The 23,977-nt window shown below is 43.8% G+C and overlaps 1 protein-coding gene across 1 annotated transcript in view; it reads right to left on the bottom strand.

Annotated features, from left to right (window-relative positions):
- Positions 1-4,999: 4,999 nt before the first annotated feature.
- LOC140186410 (uncharacterized) overlaps positions 5,000-23,977 on the bottom strand; it is a 29,528-nt gene continuing 10,550 nt past the window's right edge. The window contains exons 4-10 of the mRNA XM_072240667.1: positions 23,692-23,789; positions 18,158-18,213; positions 13,472-13,541; positions 12,429-12,548; positions 11,353-11,502; positions 11,113-11,277; positions 5,000-5,341 (exon numbers count right to left, since the gene is read on the bottom strand). Of these exons, the coding sequence (XP_072096768.1) occupies positions 5,000-5,341; positions 11,113-11,277; positions 11,353-11,502; positions 12,429-12,548; positions 13,472-13,541; positions 18,158-18,213; positions 23,692-23,789 (1,001 nt within the window). The remainder of the gene's footprint in view (positions 5,342-11,112; positions 11,278-11,352; positions 11,503-12,428; positions 12,549-13,471; positions 13,542-18,157; positions 18,214-23,691; positions 23,790-23,977) is intronic.

Raw genomic sequence — 23,977 nt, 5'->3', positions numbered from 1 at the left:
GGATAGTCAGAGGCTTTTTCCCAGGTTGCCATGAGACGTCACAGGTTTAAGGTGCTGGGGAGGAGGGACAGATGAGATGTTGGGCAAGCTTTTTATGCAGAGAGCGGTGAGTGCGTGGAATGGGCTGCCGGTGGTGGAGGTGGATACGATAGGGTCTTTTAAGAGACTTTTGGATAGGTACATGGAGCTTAGAAAAATAGAGGGTTATGGGTAAGCCTAGTAATTTCTAAGGTAGGGACATGTTCGGCACAACTTTGTGGGCTGAAGGGCCTGTATTGTACTGTAGATTTTCTGTTTCTAAATCCTTGGGAAATATCCTGTGATATTGTTGGGGTGATTGGGTCTGGCTTCAGAGTGCATGGTTTGTTTGTTGAGAAACAGAGTGGATAGGCCCTTCAAGTCACAATGCCCAGCAATCCCCCAGTTTAATCCTAGCCTACAATGACTTAACCTACCAGCATCTTCGGACTGTGGGAGGAAACCCATGTGGTCACAGGGAGAACGTACAAACTCTCTTTGATTTGAGCACAGTAACTACTGTCATGTATGCTGAAACTGGCATTGGACCAGAAATCCAGTAACTACCGTAGCGGTGTGAAATTGTCCGGTAACCAGGCAGATCACCCTTCCCTGCAGATTCTAGCCATCACAGTTGCTTCTACTTTATCAGTTTATGAACTTGACATTTTGCTGTTTGACAGAAGGGCATTGATCTGTGTGGGAATTCAAGGTAGAGCCTCTGTGGTGGGGTCAACGGTTTGGGTCTTGAAACACTTGGTGAAGGGTCTTGGCCCAAAACGCTGACTGCTCGTCTTGGAATAAGCAGTCAACGGTTTGGGTCCTGAAACACTTCCTAGTGAAGGGTCTTGGCCCAAAACGCTGACTGCTCGTCTCTACAAGTCAGATGCTGTCTGACTTGCTGAGTTCCTTTGGCATTTGTGTGTGTTGTGCAATATTTCTCGCATCTGCTGAACCTCTTCTGTTTATGATCAGTGTATGTATTGAGAACTCAAATCACCCTCCACTGGAACGAAATTGACTGGGCAAGCAAGGGCAGCCATTTATAAGGTTTGCTTCTGGCGATATTTTGGGTGGACCTGCCTTCTAATGTGGTACATTTATATTGCATTTGTGTGCCACCAGCACTGTGGGAATGGTATTGGAGAGACTTGACTGGAAATTTGCTGAGTTTTTCTTTTACGAAAGGATATGCATGAGATTGGGTGGGGGAGAAAGATTTTAATTGAGATGCGATATATTTAGGTTTAATGCGTAATTAAACATAGGTTATTGTGGTGCAGGGGGTGAGAATGAACGTGTTAAAATAGCTATCTGGATTCTCATTAATGGGTAACATTAACATACCTGAACTACTGCCAGAGAAAAAGGATTAAACTGTTTCATTCAACAGATGTTTGTATTTCAGAAATTTTAAAATGCCTATAAATAGTAAATTTATGCATTAAGGACAGAAGGACATTTAAGTTCTCTGATTTCTAAAATGGAAATGGGGCAATAGTGAAAGGTTACATTGGCAAGTTACAGTGTAGTTGACTGCAGCTGAAACTGAGGCTTTGAACTCAGTTGTCTTGGATGGGTGGTTGGAAGTTATTTGTTTCCTACTGATTAACTCTTTGTGTTCACAAATTATTGGTTATTGACCTTCATGGAAAATATTTTAAAATGTATTCAGTACAAAGGCAGATTATGGACATCTGAGCAGCTATTTCTCTGCACACAAGAGAATCTACAAATGTTGGAAATTCAGCATTACACAAAATACTGGAGGAATTTAACAGGTCAGGCAGCATGGTTACTGTCTGATCTGAGTTCCTCCAGCATTTTGTGTGTGTTGCTATTGATAATATTCTTTGTGTAGCAGTTTATCCCGAGTTGTCCGTTAGTATCACAGTGGTCTGTTGACCTTTGATACATGTCCCTTTGCTGTACCTATCCTGCCCACCTGGCCATCTCCTTCCCCTCCCTCACCTTTTATTCTGGCGTTTTCCCCCTTCCTTTCCAGTCCTGAAGATGGTTCTTGACCTGAAGTGTTGACTGTTTATTCATTTCCATAGATATTGCCTGATCTGGGTTCCTCAAGCATTTTGTGTGTGTTTCAATGGAGCTAGCCTTTTACTTAAAAATCTCCCCTCCTTTCACAGCTATCTGCCCAGTTATTAAGACAACACAAGTACAAATATGAGCAAAAACTTTTGACTATAACCTATGTTGTGCTTGGGAAGAGTCCAATCATATTTGAAAATCTGATAAACAGGAGGAAGCATCTTGCTCGCTTCCATCCCACTCATTTTTAAAAAAAGAAAGATTGGCTTGTCATGTATATTGAGAAATGCAGTGAAATGCATCAAATCAGTGAGGATTGTGCTGGGCAGTCAACATGTCTTGCCACACTTCCAGCACCATCATAGCATGCCTACAACTCACTAACCCTAACCTGTACATCTGTGGAATGTGGGGAGAAACCCATGTGGTTACAGGGAGAACTTAGCAACAGGAATTAAACTGTAAAGCAGTGTGCTAATGAATAAGCTATCACCCCTGGGCTGTCCTTTTCCTTCTCATCCCCCACCCCAAGTCATTACCCAGTTCTCTCGGATATAAACCTGTTTTATTGATTTTTCACACAGTGTGCCCCACATTGTTGTTTATGCTTGATGCATGAGTCTTCTGTATTTGCTGCTTTCTGACCTTGGTCCGTCATGTTCCAAAGAATTGTACCATATAATTCATCCTGCCTCTGTTCCTGTGATCCCCTAGGAATGTTGGTGGAAGTGTAAATAGAATCAGGAATAGGTCATCCAGACCCCTGTGACTGCTCAGCCAGTTAGTAAGGACATTCTGTTTATCAGTACCAAATCTCTTGATTCCTTTATCATAAAAAATCAGTCAGACTTGAATATACTTGGCAACTGAGCATCAATAATCCCATTGAGTGGTAATTCTATATTTAATTAATTCACTTAAGAATTAAACTTAGTCATAAAAGTTCCCTAAACAGTGGGTGAGAAAATTTCCTTCTGGATGTACTGAATGGCCACTACCTTATTTTGAGTCTGACCCCTGGTTCCAAATGCTTTATACAGAGAAACAATGACTATAGCTATCTGTCAAGCACTGATTTTTGTATCTTGATGCAATTGCAGCTGCTTGTATACTGGAACAGCTATCTGCTCCATCTATCTTATTGACACAATTTCTCCATCTCAGCAATCAGTGCTGCATTCTTTCATAAATATATGTTGGGTTGAGTGACCAGACCTGTCTGTATGCAGTACTCCCAACTCCAGACAGAATCAAGTTTAATATCACTGGCGTATGTCAGCAGTACATTACAAACTATTACTTACAATAAGAGCAGAAAAGAAAAAAAGTGGTGAGGTAGTGTATATTGGTTCATTGTCCTTTCGGGAATCTGGCAGTGGGGAAGAAGCTGAACATTGAGTGTGTCTTAAGGTTCCTGTACCTTGAAGGTAGCGATGTCTTGGGTGATGGGGGTTATTAATGATGGATGTCGCCTTTTAAAGGTGTCCTTGATGCTGAGGATCCTAGTGCCCATGATGAAGCTGGCTGAGTTTGTGACTTTTCCTACTCTGGTGCTGCAACCAGTTAAAATGCCCTCAACAGTATGTCTGTAGAAATTTGCGAGTGTCTTGGTGACATACCAGATCTCAAACTCTTGATGAAATATAGCCACTGTTTTGCCACCTTTGTAATTGCATCAATATGTTGGGCCCAGGATAAGTTCTCACTGATGTTGGCACCCCAGGAACTTGTAACTACTTGCCCTTTCTACTCCCTAGCCCGTGATGAGGACTGGTGTGTTCACTTCCCCTTCCTAAAGTCCACAGTCCATTCCTTCGTCTTGTATTGGCTGTAAGGTTGGTTGTTGGGACACCAGGCCCAATAAGATGCATCATTCTTGTACTTAAACACACCTGCTCAAAGCCAACTAACTGAAAGTTTGCCCTTTAAATTGCTTTCTACTTACACATTAATGTTGCAACTCATGCCTAAGGACAGGATCTTTTGAGTAAGGTAAGAGACCTTTCAGTTTCTGGCACTTTATAAAAACTTGCTATGCTTTCCACCAAATTAGATGCCCTTTATTTTTATAATTTCGTTGCCCATATCTTCACACATTCACTTGGTCTTGTACCTCTCGAGGCCACTTATCAACAAACTGGCACCCAACTTTGTGTCATCAGATAAACCCCAATATACAGTTTCCTGGTTTGCAAACACATATATGTATATATAATGTAACATCCTGGGAAAGGTTTCACTGCTAATGTATTGGTCTTTATGTTGAAGTAGTGTTTGGGTTGTGGTCAGAGCTAACAGGTGCTTTAGAATGTGAGTTGAGTCCTTTGTTCAGCGGGAGATGAAGAGAAAAGACCGGAGAACTGGTCATAGGATTCGACCTGCTGAGGGACCATGATTCGATGGAGCAAGGTGCAGAGATTGACTGAGGATCGGTGAATGTGAATTTTGAGAAGAGGGTCTCCAACTTGTGCACATTTGACTTTAATTATAATGGACCCTTTCTGTTTTTTTCTTTGCTAACCCTTTAGTTAAGATTCATAAATATAATTCCTTTAATTGTATGCACTATGCTGTCTTATTTCTTGGCATTGAGTTGTAACAGGGTAGCAAATTACACAGCATCCACACAAACCAGGGTAAGGGCTGGGAGAGCTGTCTCAACCTCGGGTTTGGCAGGACTGGAGTGTGTATTTCCTAGACTTAAGCAGCCAAGGAAACTGGTGGGCTTTCATATACAATGCGAGTTGCCTGCTGCACATCCAGCAGTGCCCTTAGGTCAGCTGGAGGCCTGTGTACATTGATGCTTTGCTCCCTTAGCCCTGCTACATCTGGTGGTGGAACAGGGGTCTCTGCCACATCCTGCAGCTTTCAGTGGGGTCTGCCCTTTCTCCTCAGCCACAGCCAAATGCTTTTTTCTGCCTCTTCAGCCTGCTCTCTAGTGGCCTTCCTGAGCCCCTCTCCAGTCACTGGCGCATTCTGAAGTAACCTTGTTATTGATGTACTGATAAAGCCCTGGCGTCCTACCTCCACGGGGTTGATGATGGTCCTCCTTACACTCAGTTGCCAGGTCTGAGTACTTAAGCTCTTCTGCTTGTGGGCTGCCTCTATTCCTCCCATGCTCCCATGGCATGGTTAACTCAATGAGGACAACTGTCTTGGTGGCCATGGACCACAGTACTAGATAAGGGCAGCGAGATGTGGTGATTTCCATGGGGAACTGTAGCTGTCTGCTGAGATCTGCCCTCGTGTTCCACTCCTTGCTTGTGAAGGGGAGCTCCTGGGCGGGTGCAGTCAGCCTCTTATGAGCCTTATTAAATGGGATGTGTTGTCATCCCACCTGCAGGTCTCTAGGATCTCAGCCAGCTTCTTTACGACCTGCTCATGCTGCCATCTCTAGCGCCCTTGGGACAGCGCAGTCTTGCATCATGCCAGAATGTGTTGGAAGTTGGCATTGGTGGTATCACACAGGGGGCAGCTGTCCTCACTGCCAAACCAACTGGTGAAGATACTGGGGACAGGGTAAGGTACAGGTTGCCCTGATGAGGAATCTGAGTCTGGCTTGTGGGACCTTCTGCAGGTCAGGTCAGCTGAATGACCTGTTGATGGTGGTCCCTCAGATATTTAGTTAGTCGCTTGACTAGTCCACTCCTTACAGTAAGGGTACTGAATGCATAGGGAGACTTCCAAATGCACATGTAAAGCCCAGTAACATAGAAGGGTCCTTTTAGATCATGTTCATGGAAAGGAGCCTATTAGAACAAACAAGCTATTCAAGATGGTGATGGGGTGGTTGGGGAGCTCGAGCACCCAAATGCCAGCGGTGGCCATTGCCTGTGTGCTTCAGTTTAGTACAGTCCATTTACTGCATCCTTGGGAGTAAAATCACAGTTTCAAAGAAAACTTCAAAGTGCATTCTGAATATGTCACCATATGCAACCCTGAGATTCATTTTCTTGTGGGCATTCACAGTAAATACAAAGAATTGCAATAGAATCAATGAAAGACTGCACACGACAAGACAGGCAAACAACCAATGTGCAAAAGACAACAAAAGGCAAATACAAAGTTAAAATAATAATAAATAAGCAATATGGAGAACATGAGATGAGTCCTTGAACGTGAGTCTGTAGGTTGTGGGGACAGTTCAGTGTGGGGGTGAGTGAAGTTGAGTTAAGCTGTCCACTCCGGTTCAAGAACCTGATGGTTGAGGGGTAATAACTGCTCTTGAACCTGGTGGTGTGGGTCCAGAGGCTCCTGTAAGCATAAATGATGTTGGTGTGCTCAATGGTGATTGAGTAGTTCTTAACTGTTTGAGGCTGCTGATATTCCCCATAGAAGATGAGGCTTTATTTAGAGATACATGATAACAAGCCCTTCTGGCCTAACAAGCCTACATTGCCCAATTACATTAATGTGACCAATAAACCTATTAACCTGTACGTTTTTAGAATGTGGGCACAACCCCACGCAGTCACGGGGAAAGCATACGAACTCCCACAGACAGTGGTAGAATTGGACCTGGGTTGCTTACACTGTGATAGTGTTACACACGTTTACATTTCTCCAGGTATGAGTTTTAATGTAATAAACTTTTGTAGAAATTGATCTGTATCCATTAATTGGGAAATTTGTAGCATTGAAAAATGTGCACAAATGCAAGCCCTACACTGATTCTGGCAGCATCCCATCTGTGACAGCCTCCTGCTGCTTTGCATTCACAATCTCTAGCAGTACATTAACCCAAATCTGTTCTCTAATTTTCCTTTATAACCTCTAGTGGGGCTTGTTACTGAAAGTCTCGATATACCAGATCCGCTGGTTTCCTCTTTATTTGTCAATCCTGATTTCTCTTTTGTAAACCAACATCAAATCGAACCAATCTCTTTATTTGTGTCATGTCACCATTTACTGAAAACTCAGAGCAATTTCTAATTATTGATGTTGAGCTAACTGATATTTTCTGCAAATCATGGGGTTACATCTGCTGCCATTTTAGCGAACTGTTGTAAAATAATTTGAGATGACAACCAATTTAGCCACCTATTTCTAAACCTTAACATGGAGTGCTGCAATGCAGAAACAGGCTCATCGAGTCCATGCTGGTCTGATTTTCTAGCAACACACATCAAAGTTGCTGGTGAACGCAACAGGCCAGGCAGCATCTCTAGGAAGAGGTACAGTCGACGTTTCGTCCTGACGAAGGGTCTTGACCTGAAACGTCGACTGTACGTCTTCCTAGAGATGCTGCCTGGCCTGCTGCGTTCACCAGCAACTTTGATGTGTGTTGCTTGAATTTCCAGCATCTGCAGTATTCCTGTTGTTTGGTCTGATTTTCTGCCTAGTTCCATCTAGAATAGAATAGAATATCTTTATTGTCATTGTTGTGGAGCAATGAAACACAGTTTAGCAGCTCAACGTTTTGCAGCATGACAAAGAATATGCACATAAAATAAACTCTAAAACCTCAGGAGTGCAGTCCAAAATTAATAATATATGGATGGGGGGGGGGTAGGACTATTGCACACCTGCCATTCCTGGAAGTGTGATGCATTTAGCTGCCGCCGTCTTAGGAGGGGGGCAGGAGAAGGGAAGGGGGTGTTATACATTCCACTGCTTGTGGGTAGAAGCTGTTAGGGAGTCTCTTTGTTTTCGTCCTTAATGCTCTGTATCTCTTCCCAGAAGGTAGAGGGGAAAACAGGTGATGTCCAGGATGAGTAGGATCCTTTGAAAGACAAGTAGCCTTCTTTTGAAGTCTGCCAGTATAAATGTCTCTGAGGGAGGGTAATGTGCCAATAACCCGCTCTGCTACCCTCACCACCCGCTGCAAGTCCTTCCTGTTCTGTTCTGTGCAGCTGGCAAACCACACTGCACAGCAATACGTCTGGAGGCTCTCTATAGTTGTCCGATAGAAGTTGATCAGCAGGTGATGAGGGAGGAGAGCGTGCTTTAGCTTCCTTAGGAAGTAGAGCCTCGGTTGGGCCTTCCCCACCTGATAAGAGATATGGGCAGTCCAGGTGAGATCAGCCGAGATGTGGACGCCGAGGAACTTGAAACTCTCTACTCTCTCCACCTCTTTCCCGTATATGTGCAGAGCGGAGTGCTCGACGCGCTTTGATTTCCTGAAGTTTACTATCAGCTCCTTGGTTTTTGTGATGTTCAAGTCCAGGTTATTATGACAACACCATTCTGTCACCCAGACCAGAGCCCTCCAAATCCCTCTCATCCATGTACCTATCCAAACATCTCAGGTGTTATAATTGAACACACGAATACGATTTCCACCTGCAGCTCAGTTCTGGTAGTTTATTATTTTTCAGGCGCTTTAAATTCCCTACTAGTTTATATTCCAATGTTAATTTCTTTAAGCTCATTTAGCCTAGTGGTGAGTTGCTTTATGTTGTTCGTCCATCGTCGACGTCGATGAGGACCTCGACACCATTGTGATGGTGTCGAGACTCGCGGGTGATTTGGATTTAAGTGGGGGAGAGTTGCGGAGCGTCAGCCTCACTCTCTCGTCCCAATTCCCATCTGGATCCAGTGGCAAGACAGAGTCTAGACGGCTGGAGATGAGACTAGGCGCAGTGGATGACCAGGACGTCTTCTGTGTCTTGTCCTGCTCTACACGTTCCACGACGCTTGCAGAGACCGCCTTGACCGTTGGACCTTCCATTGGTCTCGTCCGCTTAATCCGCCGGAGTCTGTCTTCGCAGGCTGGGATAGACAACTCCCTATCTCACCGAGGGTTTGAGACCCGTCGGCTACCCTCACCTGGTTTAGCCGGCTTGTCGAAGCTGTTGCCCGGGGTGTGGCCGCTGTCGCATGCAAACAGCTATGGGGAGACAGAGGTGAGAGCTGAGTGCCAGGTGGGGACCAAAGGTGGACTAACCGCCTTGAAAACGACGCGAAATGTTCCCCCACCAGAGGTGCTACCCCTCCCTGACGCCCCATGCTTTAACATCACTCTGAAAAACACTGCCAATCATGAGTGTAATGGGACCTCAGTCCTACACTGAGACGTCAGCTTAGAACCTTTTCAGTCCAGATGAAGGGTCTTGGCCCGAAAAGTTGGCTGTTTATTCCCCTCCATAGATGCTGCCTGACCTGTGGAGTTCCTCCAGCCTTTTGCGTGTGTGACGCTCAAGATTTTCAGCATCTGCAGAATCTCAAGCTCAGAGCATGTACTTGTCATGGCAAAACAAAAAGGCATTTCATAAGAGGGGATGAAACAATGAGCAAAAGTTAGTCTATAGGGAATATGTCATGGGAATCTTTCTGGGTTTCATTTGTGCTGTTTCATAGCAGTGCTGATAAAATTCCAAATCCCCAATTGGAAACACTGCCTCCCAGAAATAGTAGGGTTTTACCTCAGCCATTAATTCTTGGCTCAATTTAAAACTGAGTCATTATATACTTTATTAATTCTTGATGCTAACTTAGTCCAATGTTAAAGTGGTGTGGCTTGGGTAAATCTTAAAATACTATTTAGGCTTTGACTTTAAAATCTTGGTAATAGATACTCTTGATAGATTTGTTGTCTTTGCTATGGTTCTTCATAGGTTCCAGCAATCAGAATAGCCTCCACAGAGGAAAATTGACAACTGGAGATATTGTACCGTCTCACCTAGAGAAAGAAAAGTAATCATTAAAAATGTATCTCTGTATTCAAAACACACTGCCAGTGAGGAATGCCAGAATTATCAAGTATCAGTGATACATTGCAACTTATAATCAGTTTTCATTTAAAAAGTTAATGTAAGAAGCATTCATTTTCTATATTTTGTGAGATTTGTTTTCTCACTGAAATATCACTGGCAGCTGCCGCTGCCTTTAAGGAGTTTGTACGCTCTCCCTGTGATCACGTGGGTTTCCTCCCACAGTCCAAAGATGTACTGGTTGGTAGATTAACTGATCATTATAAATTGTTCTGTGATTAAATTGGGGGATTGCAGGGTGGTGTGTCTCAAAGTGCTGGAAAGGCCTATTCCTTGCTGTATCTCAATCAATAAATAAATATGTTTAGAAATGTATCTCCTGTGAGATACACTAGTGATATTAAACCTGATTCTGAAAGAGTGGTGAAGGCAGGGTTTGACATGCTGGCCTTCATCAGTCAGGGTACTGGAGATAGATTTCTGGAATTTGGGTGTGGCCGACGTGGTCCCCTTAACAATGTGACTGACCACCGTATTGATCTTCCATCCAGAACCACTGCAGCTGAGTGGCCTACTTGCCATTTCCCAGGGCAGTTTAGAGCTGACCATTGTGCGTACATGCATACAGGCAAATGTTGAAGATGGCAAATGTTCTCCTTGGACAGATCTCAGTAAATCAAAACATTTGCCTTCCCCAATCTTAACTTAATTCGCTGACTCTCATCGTGAAAGATGAGTGAAGATCTGTTCCAGGCGAGCAGCCAATGGCTATGTTGTCCCATTAAACCAGCCTCAACTTGCATTATTTGGCACAAAACAGACCTTTTGTCCTAAATGGTCCATGCAGACCACAGCATCCTCCCTGCTGGTCCCAGTTGCCCATGTTCAGCTTATAAAGCTCCAAACCCTTCCGCTCTATGTACTTATCCAGATGTCTCTTAAATGTTACAGTTGTACCCTCTTACCCACTTCCTCTGGCAGGCTGTTCCTTTTGTACTCAATAGTCTCTGTGTAACGAAACCGCTCAGGTTTCTTTTAAATCTCTTCCCTCTCGTACCTGCAGCCTCTTTGAGGAGAAGGTACTGACCATCCACCTTACCCACAGCCCCTATGATTGTACGAGGTCACCCTTCATTCTTCTGTACTGCAGGGAATAAAGAACTAGTGAGGCAACCTCTCCCTCTCACTCAGGGCCTCTAGTCCAGATATCATCCTCCTAAACACAAGAGATTCTGCAGGTGCTGGAAGTCCAGTGTTCACACACTTACTGCTGTCGAACTCAGTGGGTCAGGCAACCTTTCTGGAGAGGATTAAACAGTTGTATTCCAGGCTGAGACCCTTCATCAGCACCCTCATAAACCTCTTCTGTGCCCTCTCCTGACTGAAGATATCTTACCTTTAACAGGGTGACCACAAATGTGCACAACATTGCAAAGTACTGTGTACAATACTCTAGACATCCAGTGTTATTCCTGTTTGTAATCCAGCCAAAACAGAGGCAAGAATGCATTACCTCTAAGACCCGCTTACATTTTCCATCTTCACAATCCCACACACGAACCTGGTTGAATAGGTCACAATTAGTCAGCCTGGATGATTACACACCACAAGAATTTCAGTTTCATTTCAACCGTACCGTTCCATCTTCTGCTGCTGTCATCAGGAGAATTGCATCCAGAGAGAAGGAGAGGGCCAGAAGATGGTGGCTATGGTTTTCCAGGAGAAAGATCAGGATCCCATTCCTTGGATCCCATACACGCACAGTCTTATCCCAGGAACCTGAAGCCTATGAAAGGATACATCAGATGGAATACAGTTTTGATGCAGTTCTTTTAAACTATCACGTATATTTTTTCCTAATTTGCCTTCTTGATCATATTAAAAGTTCAACTTTAAGTTTATTAGCTGTACACTTGTATACGGCTAAATGAAACAATGTTCCTCAGGCACCAAGCTGCAAAACACAGTACATATATCACATACAGCACATAAAATAATATTAACAGATAATTTTTTAAAAAATCAGTAGATGTACATTTATGACACAGTTAAATTTACAACAGTAGTGCAACGCTGTTACAGCTTGAGGCTTCAGGGGTAGGAGCTCAATTCCAGTGCAGTCTGTGAGGAGTTTGTATGTTCCCCTGGTGATTGTGTGGGTTTCCTCCAGGTGCTCTGGTTTCCTCTGACAGTCCAGTGTTGTACTGGTTGGTATAACTGGTCATTGCAAATTGTCCTGTGGTTAGGGTTAACCTGCTGGGTTGCTGGACGGCGTGGCTTGTCGGTCCTGAAGGGCCCGCTCCGCATTGTATCTCTAAATAAATAAATAATAAAACACTACTGGTGTGGACTGGGTGGTAGCAGGGTGTTCAGAAGTCTCACAGCCTGGGGAAAGAAGCTGTTACCCAGCCTGACAGTCCTTGTTCTTAGTAGTACACACAAAATGCTGGAGGAACTCAGCAGGCCTATTCAGCACCCACGGAAAAGACTAAACAGTCCACGTTTCTGGCTAAGATCCTTGTTCTTATACCGAGTGAAAGCAGCTTGTTTCAGTGGAGTGATGGAGGAGGGATGTTGCTAGACAACTTTTCCCTGCATAACCTAGTCTCAAGCAGCCTGGCTTGTATTGGGCCCACGGCCGTTGTGCAGGTGAGAGTGTGTCTGCTTGCCCTAATACCTGTTGTTTCTACTGAATTGTACAGTTCATCTTACCAGCATCCCAATGTTAGAGAAGGCAACGCAACTGATGTTGCCCGTGTGACCGTGCAGAATCACTTGACACGTGCTTTGTAAACTCCAGAGGATCACTTTAAAATCCCAGGATCCAGTGGCCTGTACAAGTAGAACAATTGTTTACTCAAACACACTCTCTGGCCCGGAAAACTGAGTCACAGAGAACTACAGCACAGAAACAGGCCCTACTTCCCAATTCTCCCTCATCTGAGATCCTCACCACCCAGGCCGTGCTCTTTCCTCACTGCTGCCATCAGATGGAAGGTACAAAAGCCTCAGGACTCGCAACACCAAGTTCAAGAACAGTTACTACCCCACAACCAAAAGGTGATAACTACACTCACTTGCCCATCCATGTTCACACAACCAGTGATCTCACTTTCAAGGACTTTTTATCTCAAAATCTCATGTTCTTGTTATTTATTACTATTTATTTATATTTGCATTTGAACAGTGTTGTCTTCTTTCATTGATCCTGTTATAGTTACTATTCTATAGACTTGCTGAGTATGCCCACAGGAAAATGAATCTCAGGGCTGTATACGGTGACATATATGTACTTTGAACTAGTCTGTACTGAGCTGTTATTCTGAATAATCTCATTGACCCCACACTTGAACCATAACCCTCCATACCCCTCCCAACCATATACTTACCCAAACTTCTCTTAAATCAAAGGTTCATTTATTATAAAAGTATACAACTCTGAAACTCTTCTTCTCCAGATAGCCACGAAACCAAGAAAGAAAGGAATGGCAGCACAATCATCAACCCCCAAATCCCTCCCCCCAAACAACAAAAATGAACAAAAACTGAACAGGCACATCGACCCCCAAATCCCCCTTCGCCCGCAAACAAAAATAAAAGAGAAAGATAGGGCGAAAAACACAGAATACAAAAAAAACCCACATCCAAAATGCAGAAAACCTGGGCAACATTCTCACATTCTCCCGGTCTGTAGCAGAGCAATCTCACCAGCGATAAAAAGACAGTCTCCCCTCTCCATAGCAGAGTGATCTTACCAGTAATAAAAAAGGGAATCTCCCTCTCCTTAGCAGAGTGATCTCACCAGTAATAAAGATGTAGTCTCCCCTTTCCAGCAGCAGAGTGGTTCCCCAGCAATAAGAAGGCAGGCAGCCGGTGTTTCAATCTCCCTCATCTCCTTATTTGGCAAAATGGAGTCAAACATCAGCTTGTAGCCTTCTCGCCGCAAGGTTCTCGCACACTGCCTCTGCCTCCTGGATATGGTTTCATGATCTATCTAGAACAGTGTTTTTCCAACTTTTTTTAGCCCAGCACCTTCGTACTTGCCAATGCCCCTCTCAGGCACAATATACTTTCATAGTGTAAAAACATGTCTACCATATGATAACATGAGAAAAATAATTCTGCTTAAAATGTTTATTTGTCTTTAAACCTCGCTTACACAGTGCCTGTGTGCTGTACAGCAGCTTCAATATCAATGTGATCCTTGAGCTTGATGGATTTTAGCAAGAGTTGAACTATCTGGTTCAGGTTGTGGCAGCAAAAGTGTTAAGTCTCCACGTGTAGCAATGTCCAATCGTTTTTTTTGTTTTTTGTGAGTATGTGGTTCACAGCCTCTTTCAACAAGGTAGGAGAATGTAAAATGCAATGAAGAGCAGTTGGCTCTTCTCCAAAGACCAGGAAACTTCATATGACAGTGTACCCACATACCACAAAAGCATTTTTGCTTCTTCATCATTCTGAATTTTGATAATTTCTTCTTGCAAGCTCTCTTCCTGTCTTCCACCACCTTTGTGAAGAAATGGGTTAATTACTCAGTCCAGAATTTCTAGATTGTTCAAATCCTTGAATCGATTTTGAAAATCCCTCTTCTGTGACTCCAGGTGTAAGCAGCACTCTTGCAAATCACTGTCTGTGAAAGAGAGTGCCATAGTTTCCATGCTGGGATATTGTGAGAACATTCCTCTCCCAATGTTTTGCTTATTTCTTTCCAATTTTCTGATAAAAGTGGACACTGCACTTTCCCCCGGATTAAATTGAGATTCTCACCCTGCAGTTTCATATTTAGAATGTTCATTTTGTCATACAGATTCGCTAAGGTATGCCACATCTCCACATAGAAGTTCAATGTTGTTTCCCAAGCTCTTGTTGAATTTGAGCAAAAATTCAACGACAGTGTCAAAAAGATCAAAGAAACGTTTTAAGCTGCAGCCTTTTGACAGCCAACACATGGCAGTGTGAAAAAGCAAGCATTCAAAATTCATTGTTATCTTGGCAAAACTGGTGAAATATTCTGCTAGTTAATGGATTTGCTTTAATTTTGTTGATAGCAGGTATTACAAGTCATGTTTGATAGAAGTCGTTGGCTGCCGTTTTTAGCTGTGAGATGTTGACAATGAATTACACAATGGATTGCAAACACTTGGAATTTCTTTTTTCATAAATGCCACTAAACCAGCATGGCTGGTGGTTTATATATTTATATATTGTCATTATATGGTGGTCCATCTGTGGCGCAAGAAATCATGTTCCACTTTTATCCTCAATATACATTTTGAGCTTGTCGTAGATTGGTTCTCTGTTGATATTTGTTTTTAACTTTTTACAAAAGAGAATCTCTTCATAAATTTTTCCATTTTTGATAAACCGTACATATGCCTCGCACAGATGACTCATCCAGTTGTATCCCAAATTCTGTTTTTTGTAGCTCTGTGCATAGTTGATGCTCAATGTCTTCACTCATTTCATCAATATGACAAGCTACCGAGTTATTACTCAGAGGAATTGACTTTAAAATACTGGTATCCATTTTGAGAACAGTGGTGAATACATCTGATACAACAGGTAATTTTAATCTTTCACCAATTATATGAGATTCTCCACACTTTTCTATCATTTTAGAAATGTCCTAAGAAGCAATGAGACCACTATCGAGGTCACTTTTAGCTTTCTTGGCAAATGATTTGAGTGTGCAATGCTTTTCGAATAATTCTTCCATCCTCTAGAACTGAGTAATACCATTAGTAACCTTTCAGGGTGTCTTTTATGGAAGTGTCCCTGCAATCTTGCTGGTTTCATGGCTTCATTAGACAGTACAGTATTACAAATAAGACACATGGGGTGTTGCTGATCTGATGGGAGTAGAATAAAATCATACTCTAGGTATCCAATATTGTACTGACACACTTTCTGTGGTTTTTGTTTCTTAGCCAGATTAGAGTTCAAGGCGTCACCACCCTCAGACTCATAGAAATCACGCCGTACATATTTATCCATTATTTATGGGGCTAAATTAAAATAAAAAAATTAACACTAACAGGGAATGCCTATCGGATGTTGACGTCAGCAGCGAGTTGACACAGTCATTCAGGTCTCGTGCTTCAAGTTAGTGTGCTGCTTGTCATCACCCCCCCCCCCCAAGAATCCTTAATGCCTCCCCCCGAAACTTCTATTTCCCCTAACGCCCCCTTTGGACACATAACCGCACCCTGGGGGGGGGGGGGTGATACCACCGCTGTCGGGAATCATTGATTTAGAAGATGTCGACTGAACGAGCTTTGTTCACAGGCGCCATCTTGACCGGAAGAGGTCACAAATCTTCCGGTCAGGAGGGGGGGATTTGGGGGTCGATGTGCCTGTTCCATTTTTTGTTTTTTTTTGTGCGGGGAGGAGGGATTTGGGGGTTGACAATCGTGCTGCCATTCTTTTCTTTCTTGGTTTCATGGCTACCTGGCAAGTAAGAATTTCAGTATTGTAAAAAGGTGTTGTAAATGTTGCAATCTTCAAAAGGCGATGCCTCAAAAATGCAGCATCTATCATTAAGGACTCCTATCACCCAGAAATGCCCTTTTCTCATCAAGGGGGAGGTACAGGAGCCTGAAGACACACACCCAACGTTTTAAGAGCAGCATGTTCCCCGTCGCTATTAGATTTCTGAACAGACAATGAACCATGTACTCTACCTCACTATCTCCTCTTTTTTTTTGCACTATTTAATTAATTTAATTTTTATATGCATATTTTTATTGTAATTTATTTTTTATTATGTATTGCAGTGTACTGCTGCCGTAAAATAGCATATTTCATGACATATGCCAGTGACATTAAACCCAACTCTGACCCTGATTCTCAACTGAACCCGCATCGACCCCTTCTGCTGGCAGCTTATCTCACACTCGCACCTTCCTCTGAGTGAGAAGTTGCTGGTGAAAACATTTACTAGCAAACATTGAACAATTTCATTGGATTATTTTCTAAATGGAGAGAAAATTCAAAAACCTGAGGTTTTAAAGGTTTTGGGAGTCCTTGTGCAGGACTCACTAAAGGGTAATTTGCAGGTTGAGTCTGTGGTGAGGAAGGCAAATGCAATGTTGGCATTCATTTCAAGAGGATTGGAATATAAAAGCAAGGATGGAATGCTGAGACTTTATGAAGCACTGGTGAGGCCTCACTTGGAGTATTGTGAGCAGTTTAGGGCCCTTTATCTAAGAAAAGATGTGCTGACATTGGAGAGGGTTCAAAGGAGGTTCACAAAAATGATTCTGGGATTGAAAGGCTTGTCATATGAGAAGCATTTGACGGCTCTGGGCCACTACTCACTGGACGAGGGGTGAACTCATTGAAACCTATCAAATGATGAAAGGCCTCAGTCGAGTGGATGTGGAGAAGATGTTTCCTATGGTGAGGGAGTCTAAGACCAGAGGACACAGCCTTAGAATAGAAGGACATCGTTCAGAACCGAAATGAGGAAGGATTTCTTGAGTCAGAGAGTGGTGAACCTCCTCAGGTGGCTGTGGTGGCCAAGTCATTGGGTAAATTCTTAAGGCAGAGGTTGATTGGTCAGAGCATGAAGGGATTTGGAGAGAAGGCAGGAGATTGAGCCGTGATGAAATGGCAGAGCAGACTCAATTGGCCAAATGGCCTAATGCTGTTCCTATATCTTATGGTCTTATGGAGATGTGGCTTAGTCTTTCAGATGTGCATAGGGCATTTTAATTGCGGGGTTTTTAGTTTTTCATGTATTTTTTTGTCCTGATTAATTCTGGGCCGTGGGTGTTGTTTCTGAGGTGTGGGCAGGCTCTTCATGAGTGATTGGCCCTTGGACTGGTGGACAGAATTGCTGTATACATGTGGACTCAGCCCCTGGATTGCTGGACAGAACTGCAGTGTACACGTGGACTTGGACCCCGATTTGTGGACAGAACTGCACCCCTTATTCCAGCTGTGTTTTAATTCCCAATTTTTTAATCCATCCCACTCCCTACCCCGATCCTGTATAAGTAAGATTAGCTTTGCTTGTCCTGTATACACCGAAACACACAGTGCAATGCGTCATTTGCATCAAATCTACTCCTAACCTGTATATCTTTAGAAGGTGAGAGGAAATCGACACCCAGAGGAAATTCGTGTAGCCACGGGCAGAATGTACAAGCTCCCTACAGACGGTGGTGTGAACCCAACCCTGGTTGGGGGTTCCTGACGATGTGTGGCGATTGCGCTAACTACTGTGTCACCGTGCATTAGCGATTTTTTGTTACCCATTTTCCTTTAAAAAAATTTTATATTGTTACAACTTCAACCTTTGCACACGTTCACCAATACTTAAAGCCTTCCAGCTTTCACTTGGTTAAAAGATGCTGTAGATCTAAGCCTAGTGCAGTGGGTATAATGGGAAATGGGCTGGAGGAAGTCAGCTTACCAAGTATTCTCCATGGTATGAAAACGCACAGGTTTTGATGACGTTGTGATGCCCCAAGAGTTTCTTCAAGGGTTGACCTAGCTGCTTGACGAGAAAACTTTAATTACTTTAGAGTTATGCAATGAACCTCGGTGTTGTATATGGTGACATATATGTACTTTGAGAATAAAATTTGCTTTGAACTTTGACTGGGGCAGAGTCAGTAAAGCATTAACCTCATTGCTGTTTATTACACAATCTCGTTCCTTTATCAGGAGAGCCAATTCATAGTATCTATTGCTTTAACATCACTGTGCTGCCTGAGTTGATACAACATGCGAAATCGTACCCTCCTGGGTTTAGAATGAAAACCAAATTGCTTAATTCAGATTCCAAAATGTCCCAGGGAAAGATCCCAAGGTCCCATGTAATGCAAATAAAATATTCTCCGAATTGGTCTCTGTAAAGGTGTTGAAGGAATTTGTGCTGCTTTTATTATTTTGAGAGGCAGCACGGCAACAAGCCCTTCCAGCCCAGCCAGCCCGCGCCGCCCAGTTCCAACTTCGGACTGTGGGAGGGAACTGGAGCACCTGGAGACAACCGACACGGTCACAGGGAGAGTGTGAAACAGGCAGAGTGGCTCTGTCACAGTGTCACCGTCACAGCGTCACTGTCACTCTGACTGTGGGAGGGAACTGGAGCACCTGGAGACAACCGACACGGTCACAGGGAGAGTGTGAAACAGGCAGAGTGGCTCTGTCACAGTGTCACCGTCACAGCGTCACTGTCACTGTGACTGTGGGAGGGAACTGGAGCACCCAGAGACAACCGACACGGTCACAGGGAGAGTGTGAAACAGGCAGAGGGCTCTGTAATAGTGTTGCGCCAACCACTACACTACCGTGCCGCCCATAGTCACAATGTGAGACTAAATAAAAACCAGTCGTCCCTGGGTTACAAACAACCAACTTATGGACACTTTGTAAATACGAACTTTTTTTTGGGGGGGGTGGTGGATGGGGATGGCACCTACCCCTGTTGCTCTGGGGCTGCGGGCATCTTTCCCTGGCATTTCCGAGTGCCCTCTCCCTCCCATCCTACCTGAGCCAAAACAGTCAGCTGGGACGAATGCTCTCTCTGAGGTGTCCGCATGTGTGTATGCACACATCCTTTGATACTAGCGTACAAAGGAATTTAAACCGCGCACAAAAGCTTGTCACCCTCCACCCCGTTGGCATGTTAAGTATATTTCACGATCGGACACAATCACATTTCTTTTTCCGATTTCCGATGCAGACAGTGTTGACAACGTGGAGCTTGTGATGATTTGTCTGCAGATTTTAGAATTGGCTTATTTATATAGTTTTGAAGAAATTATTCAGTGCGCACATGTTGTTGCCACTGGGCGAAACAATTGTACAGCATAACACTGTGCACACCAGTCATTACAAATTCAAGAGAACACTGGCTGGGATTACTGAGGAAATTTGTCCCGGGCGCCAGCACACTCCCCCATCACCACCATTTCTGTGTCCCTTTCAGCTGTGATTTAATATTTCAGTAATATTTGAGTAATATATTGGTTGATCAAGCATTCTTGTTTGTTTAAATAATTTATTATGGGTTATATGTATAAATATGTGAATTGCATGTACCATGATGTTACCACGTGAAACATACACGCCTCGCTTCAAGCAAAGTTAGACTTTATGGCCTGCTGTGCCTTCCTTACAATTAGTTTAATGCCTTAAAGTTACAAAACATAACCCCTTCCTACACACTGCTGTTCATTTCTGACTTCATGCATTATTTAGTATTTAAAGTAACAAGCCCTTCTAGGAAAATGTTTCCGCACTGCCTAATTATACCCATGTGACCAATTAACCTACTAACCTGCGTGTCTTTAGAATGTGGGAGGAAACCAGAGCCCCTGGAGCAAACCCACCCGGTCACGGGGAGAATGTAGAAACCCCTTAGAGACAGCAGTGGGACTGAACCCAGTCACTGCCGTTGTATCGGCATGCTAGAATTGAACCCTGTCAAAAGCTAGGGATGTTTTGTAAACCAACGACAACTGTAAGTAAAGTGTCCACACGGTCGCTGATCAACTATTGTCTTTCATTGTGGAGTACTTGATCGAATTCAAACCCCATCACCTCCCTCTGGAAAAGCTTTTATGGAGTGGCGGGATCTTCGAGTGGAGTAATCCTGCAGGAAACAGTGAGCACTCTGTCCGGTGTATGGGAGACCACAGTCAGTGCAGAGGAGTAACAAACATCTCCTCCACCCCCGATCACTGTTCCCTCGAAGCTGCGTGGCCGCACAGTAATTGCGCCCGCGTACATAGCCTTTGTTGCTGCACAGCTGTAATTGGATAGGCGAGAAAAGTTTACAAAATGTGAAAGATTTCCTTTGTTGTACTGTATTTCATTTTACCCTTCAATTAATAAAATTAAATGTATGTGACTTTTCAATTCTCATTCTAGATATTCATTGTTGGCCTACTATATTAAAAAAAACATTTAAAGTGCTGCACAGTTTTCAGGCCATGTAAAAATTTCCTACTCAGTGGAATGGTTGGACCTTGCAGCTGTTAAAAAGTGTGGAGGGAACATTGTCCCTGATTATCAACACTGGCGCACCTCAAGGATGTGTGCTTAGCCCACTGCTCTACTCCTTCCACACTCGTGACTGTTTGGCTAGGCACATCTCAAAAGGCATCTATAAATTTATCAGTGACATCGGTGAAATCTCACATATCAATGAGAAGGTGTACAGGAGCAAGGTAGGTTGATCATACATCAAGGTAGGTTGATCATACAGGAGCAAGGTAGGTTGATCATACATCAAAGTAGGTTGATCATACAGGAGCAAGGTAGGTTGATCATACATCAAAGTAGGTTGATCATACAGGAGCAAGGTAGGTTGATCATACATCAAGGTAGGTTGATCATACAGGAGCAAGTTAGGTTGATCATACAGGAGCAAGGTAGGTTGATCATACAGGAGCAAGGTAAGCAGATTGGTTGAGTGGTGTTGTAACAACCTTGCCCCCAATGTCAGCAAGACCAACGAATTGACTGGGGACTTCAGGAAGGGAAAGTCATGAGAACTGTCCTCGTTGAGAGGTCAGCCATGGAAAGGGTGAACAGCTTCAAGTTCCTGGGTGTCCACATCTCAGGAGATCTATCCTGGGCCCAACACATTGATACAATCAGGAAGAAGGCGCAACAGGTTTTGCGTTTCATGAGGAGGTTTGGTATGTCATTAGAGAGTATTTATGACTTTCAATAGGTGTACAATAGAGATGCATCACTTTCTGGTAAGGAGGCTCCAGTGCACAGGATCACAAGAGACTGCAGACGGTTTGTAGACTAGGCCAGCTTCATCACGGGCACAGACCTCTCCATCATCAAGGACATCTTCAACAGGCGATGCCTCAAGAAGATGGCATTCAACATTAAGGACAGTGAGAATCCCGGACATACTCTTTTTTCATTACTACCATCAAGGAGGAGGTACAGGAGCCTGAAGACCCACACTCAATGTGTGGATCTGCTTCTTCCCATCAGATTTCCACCATTGAATCTCTGGACGGTCCATGAATCTGTGAACACTACCTCGACACTATGTATTTATTTCTGTAACTTAGAACAATTTTATGTCTTTGCACTGTACTGCCACTGCGAAACAACACACTTCATGTCACGTCAGTGATAGTTAGCCTGATTCTGGTTCTGCCTGCAGCTCAGAAGGTCCAAGGAGATTATTACTCCTTCATTCCCTTTGGAAGCTGCTGGGTGTAACAGTTGAAGAGTACAGACTATAAACATCCACTGAGTGATAAAGCGACGGGGTGGGGTGGGGCAGATTTATAGATGTGGGGATTAGACTTTACTGCATTAACAATGCTCAATTACAGCACAGAAAACAGACCCTTCGGTCCAACTGCTCCATGCTAACTCAACCACTTCTGGCAACACATTCCAAACAGAGGCCACCCTCTCTGTGAAGGCGTTGCCCCTCATTCCCTTTTTAGACCATTCAACACAGGAGCAGAATGAAGCCATTCAGCCCATCAAGCCTGCTCTGCCATTTGATCATGGCTGATTTATTTTCTCTTTCAACCCCATTCTTCTGCCTTCTCTTCGTAACCTGACACATCCTTACTAATTAAGAAACTATCACCTTTCACTGGAAACATGCCCAGTGACTTGGCCTTCACATTTACCGGAAGTGTTGTAAACAAAGGGCCTGAAGCATCCCTTCCAGCTGCCCAAATCAGTGATAAAACGACAGGGTGGGATAAGGGGCAATTTATAGATGTGGTATGGGGGTATCACACTGCAAGACTCTACAGATGATAGTAAAAGCTGCTGAGGGGATCTCCAGGGTCTCCCTTCCTCCCTGTTTGTGGCTTTTTTTTTAGATTATGAGAACACTCAGTCCTCTTTTATTGTCATTTAGAAATGCATACATGCATTAAGAAATGATACAATGTTTCTCTGGAGTGATATCACAGAAAACGGGACAAACCAAAGACTAACACTGACAAAACCACATCATTATAACATCTAGTTACAGCAGTGCAAAGCAATACCATAATTTGATGAAGAACAAACCATGGGCACGGTAAATAAAGTCTCAAAAGTCCCCGAGTCGATCGACTCCCGAGTCCCCGATAGCAGGCGGCAAAAAGGGAGAAACTCCCTGCTATAAACCTCCAGGCACCGTCAACTTGCCGATACCTTGGAAGCAGCCGACACTGAGTCCGTCCGTCCGAAAACTTTGAGCTTCCGACCAGCCTCTCCGATACAGCCTCCCGAGTGCCATCCTCTGCCGAGCGCCTTCGACCTCTCCCCGGCCGCTGAAACATGCAAAGCCGAGGATTTTGGGGCCTTCAGCTCCGGAGATTCCGGTTTCCACACAGTAGCAATGGCATTTACCAGGAATGTTGCAGATGAAGGGCCCGTAGCAATGTTGAGGATCCCTACCACCCATCCCCAATCTCTCTGACCCACTACCCTCAAGAAGGAGGTACAGGAGCATCAGGACTAGGTCTGCCAGACTGGGTAACAACTTCTTCCCTCAGGCTGTGAGACTAACGAGTACCCTGTCACCACCGAGGTCTCATCACTAGGACGGTGAGCTGTTTACTGTCTATCTGTGCTGCACACTGCATGCATTTTGAATTACATTTTATTAACTTATTTGTGGTGATATTTTGTTTTATGTGTTGTGTTTGATATATGTGTTATGTGATATATGTATTATGGCTGCACTGTGGTTTAGAGGGACACTGTTTTGTTTGGCTATATATATATATATGGTTGAGTTGAGTTATTCCCCAGTCTTGGTAATTTACTTGCAAATGTTCTGTCACCCGATGAGGAGACATCATCAGTGCGCTGCTGGTCGTGCTGTGTCCTCCGAATGCTTGGCCTGTATATGCTTATCAATCAGCTGATTGGCTGACATTCAGAAACCCAATTGTGATGTACGTTGTGTATACGTACGGTCAGATGACAGTAAACTTGAACTTGCGAGATTGGGTACAGAATGATGGGAGGCCCCACTAACCTTCGGCTCCCACAGGATGACCGTGTAGTCCCAGCCTGCAGACGCAAGCACCTGTGAGTCGTTGCTAAAGGCCACAGTCTCCACACTCTTGCTGTGCCCTGAGATTCAGAACAACATCACTTATTGAAGAATCAAACAGTATTTTTATTGAGACTGTGTTTTACATACAACAACAGAGTTTCATCTGTCAGATTTAAGCTTATTCTCTGTTACCTGTAATTTTCTTTGATCAGTGGCGCAGGGATGATAGAGAACTGGAGAACTACAGTATGAGAGAGGGAAGGGC

The sequence above is a fragment of the Mobula birostris genome, chromosome 22 (assembly GCF_030028105.1).
Source record: "Mobula birostris isolate sMobBir1 chromosome 22, sMobBir1.hap1, whole genome shotgun sequence".
NCBI classification, from domain to species: Eukaryota; Metazoa; Chordata; class Chondrichthyes; order Myliobatiformes; family Myliobatidae; genus Mobula; species Mobula birostris.
The sequence above is the reverse complement of the archived record's forward strand: the minus strand, read 5'-3'. Positions and strand labels throughout refer to the sequence as shown.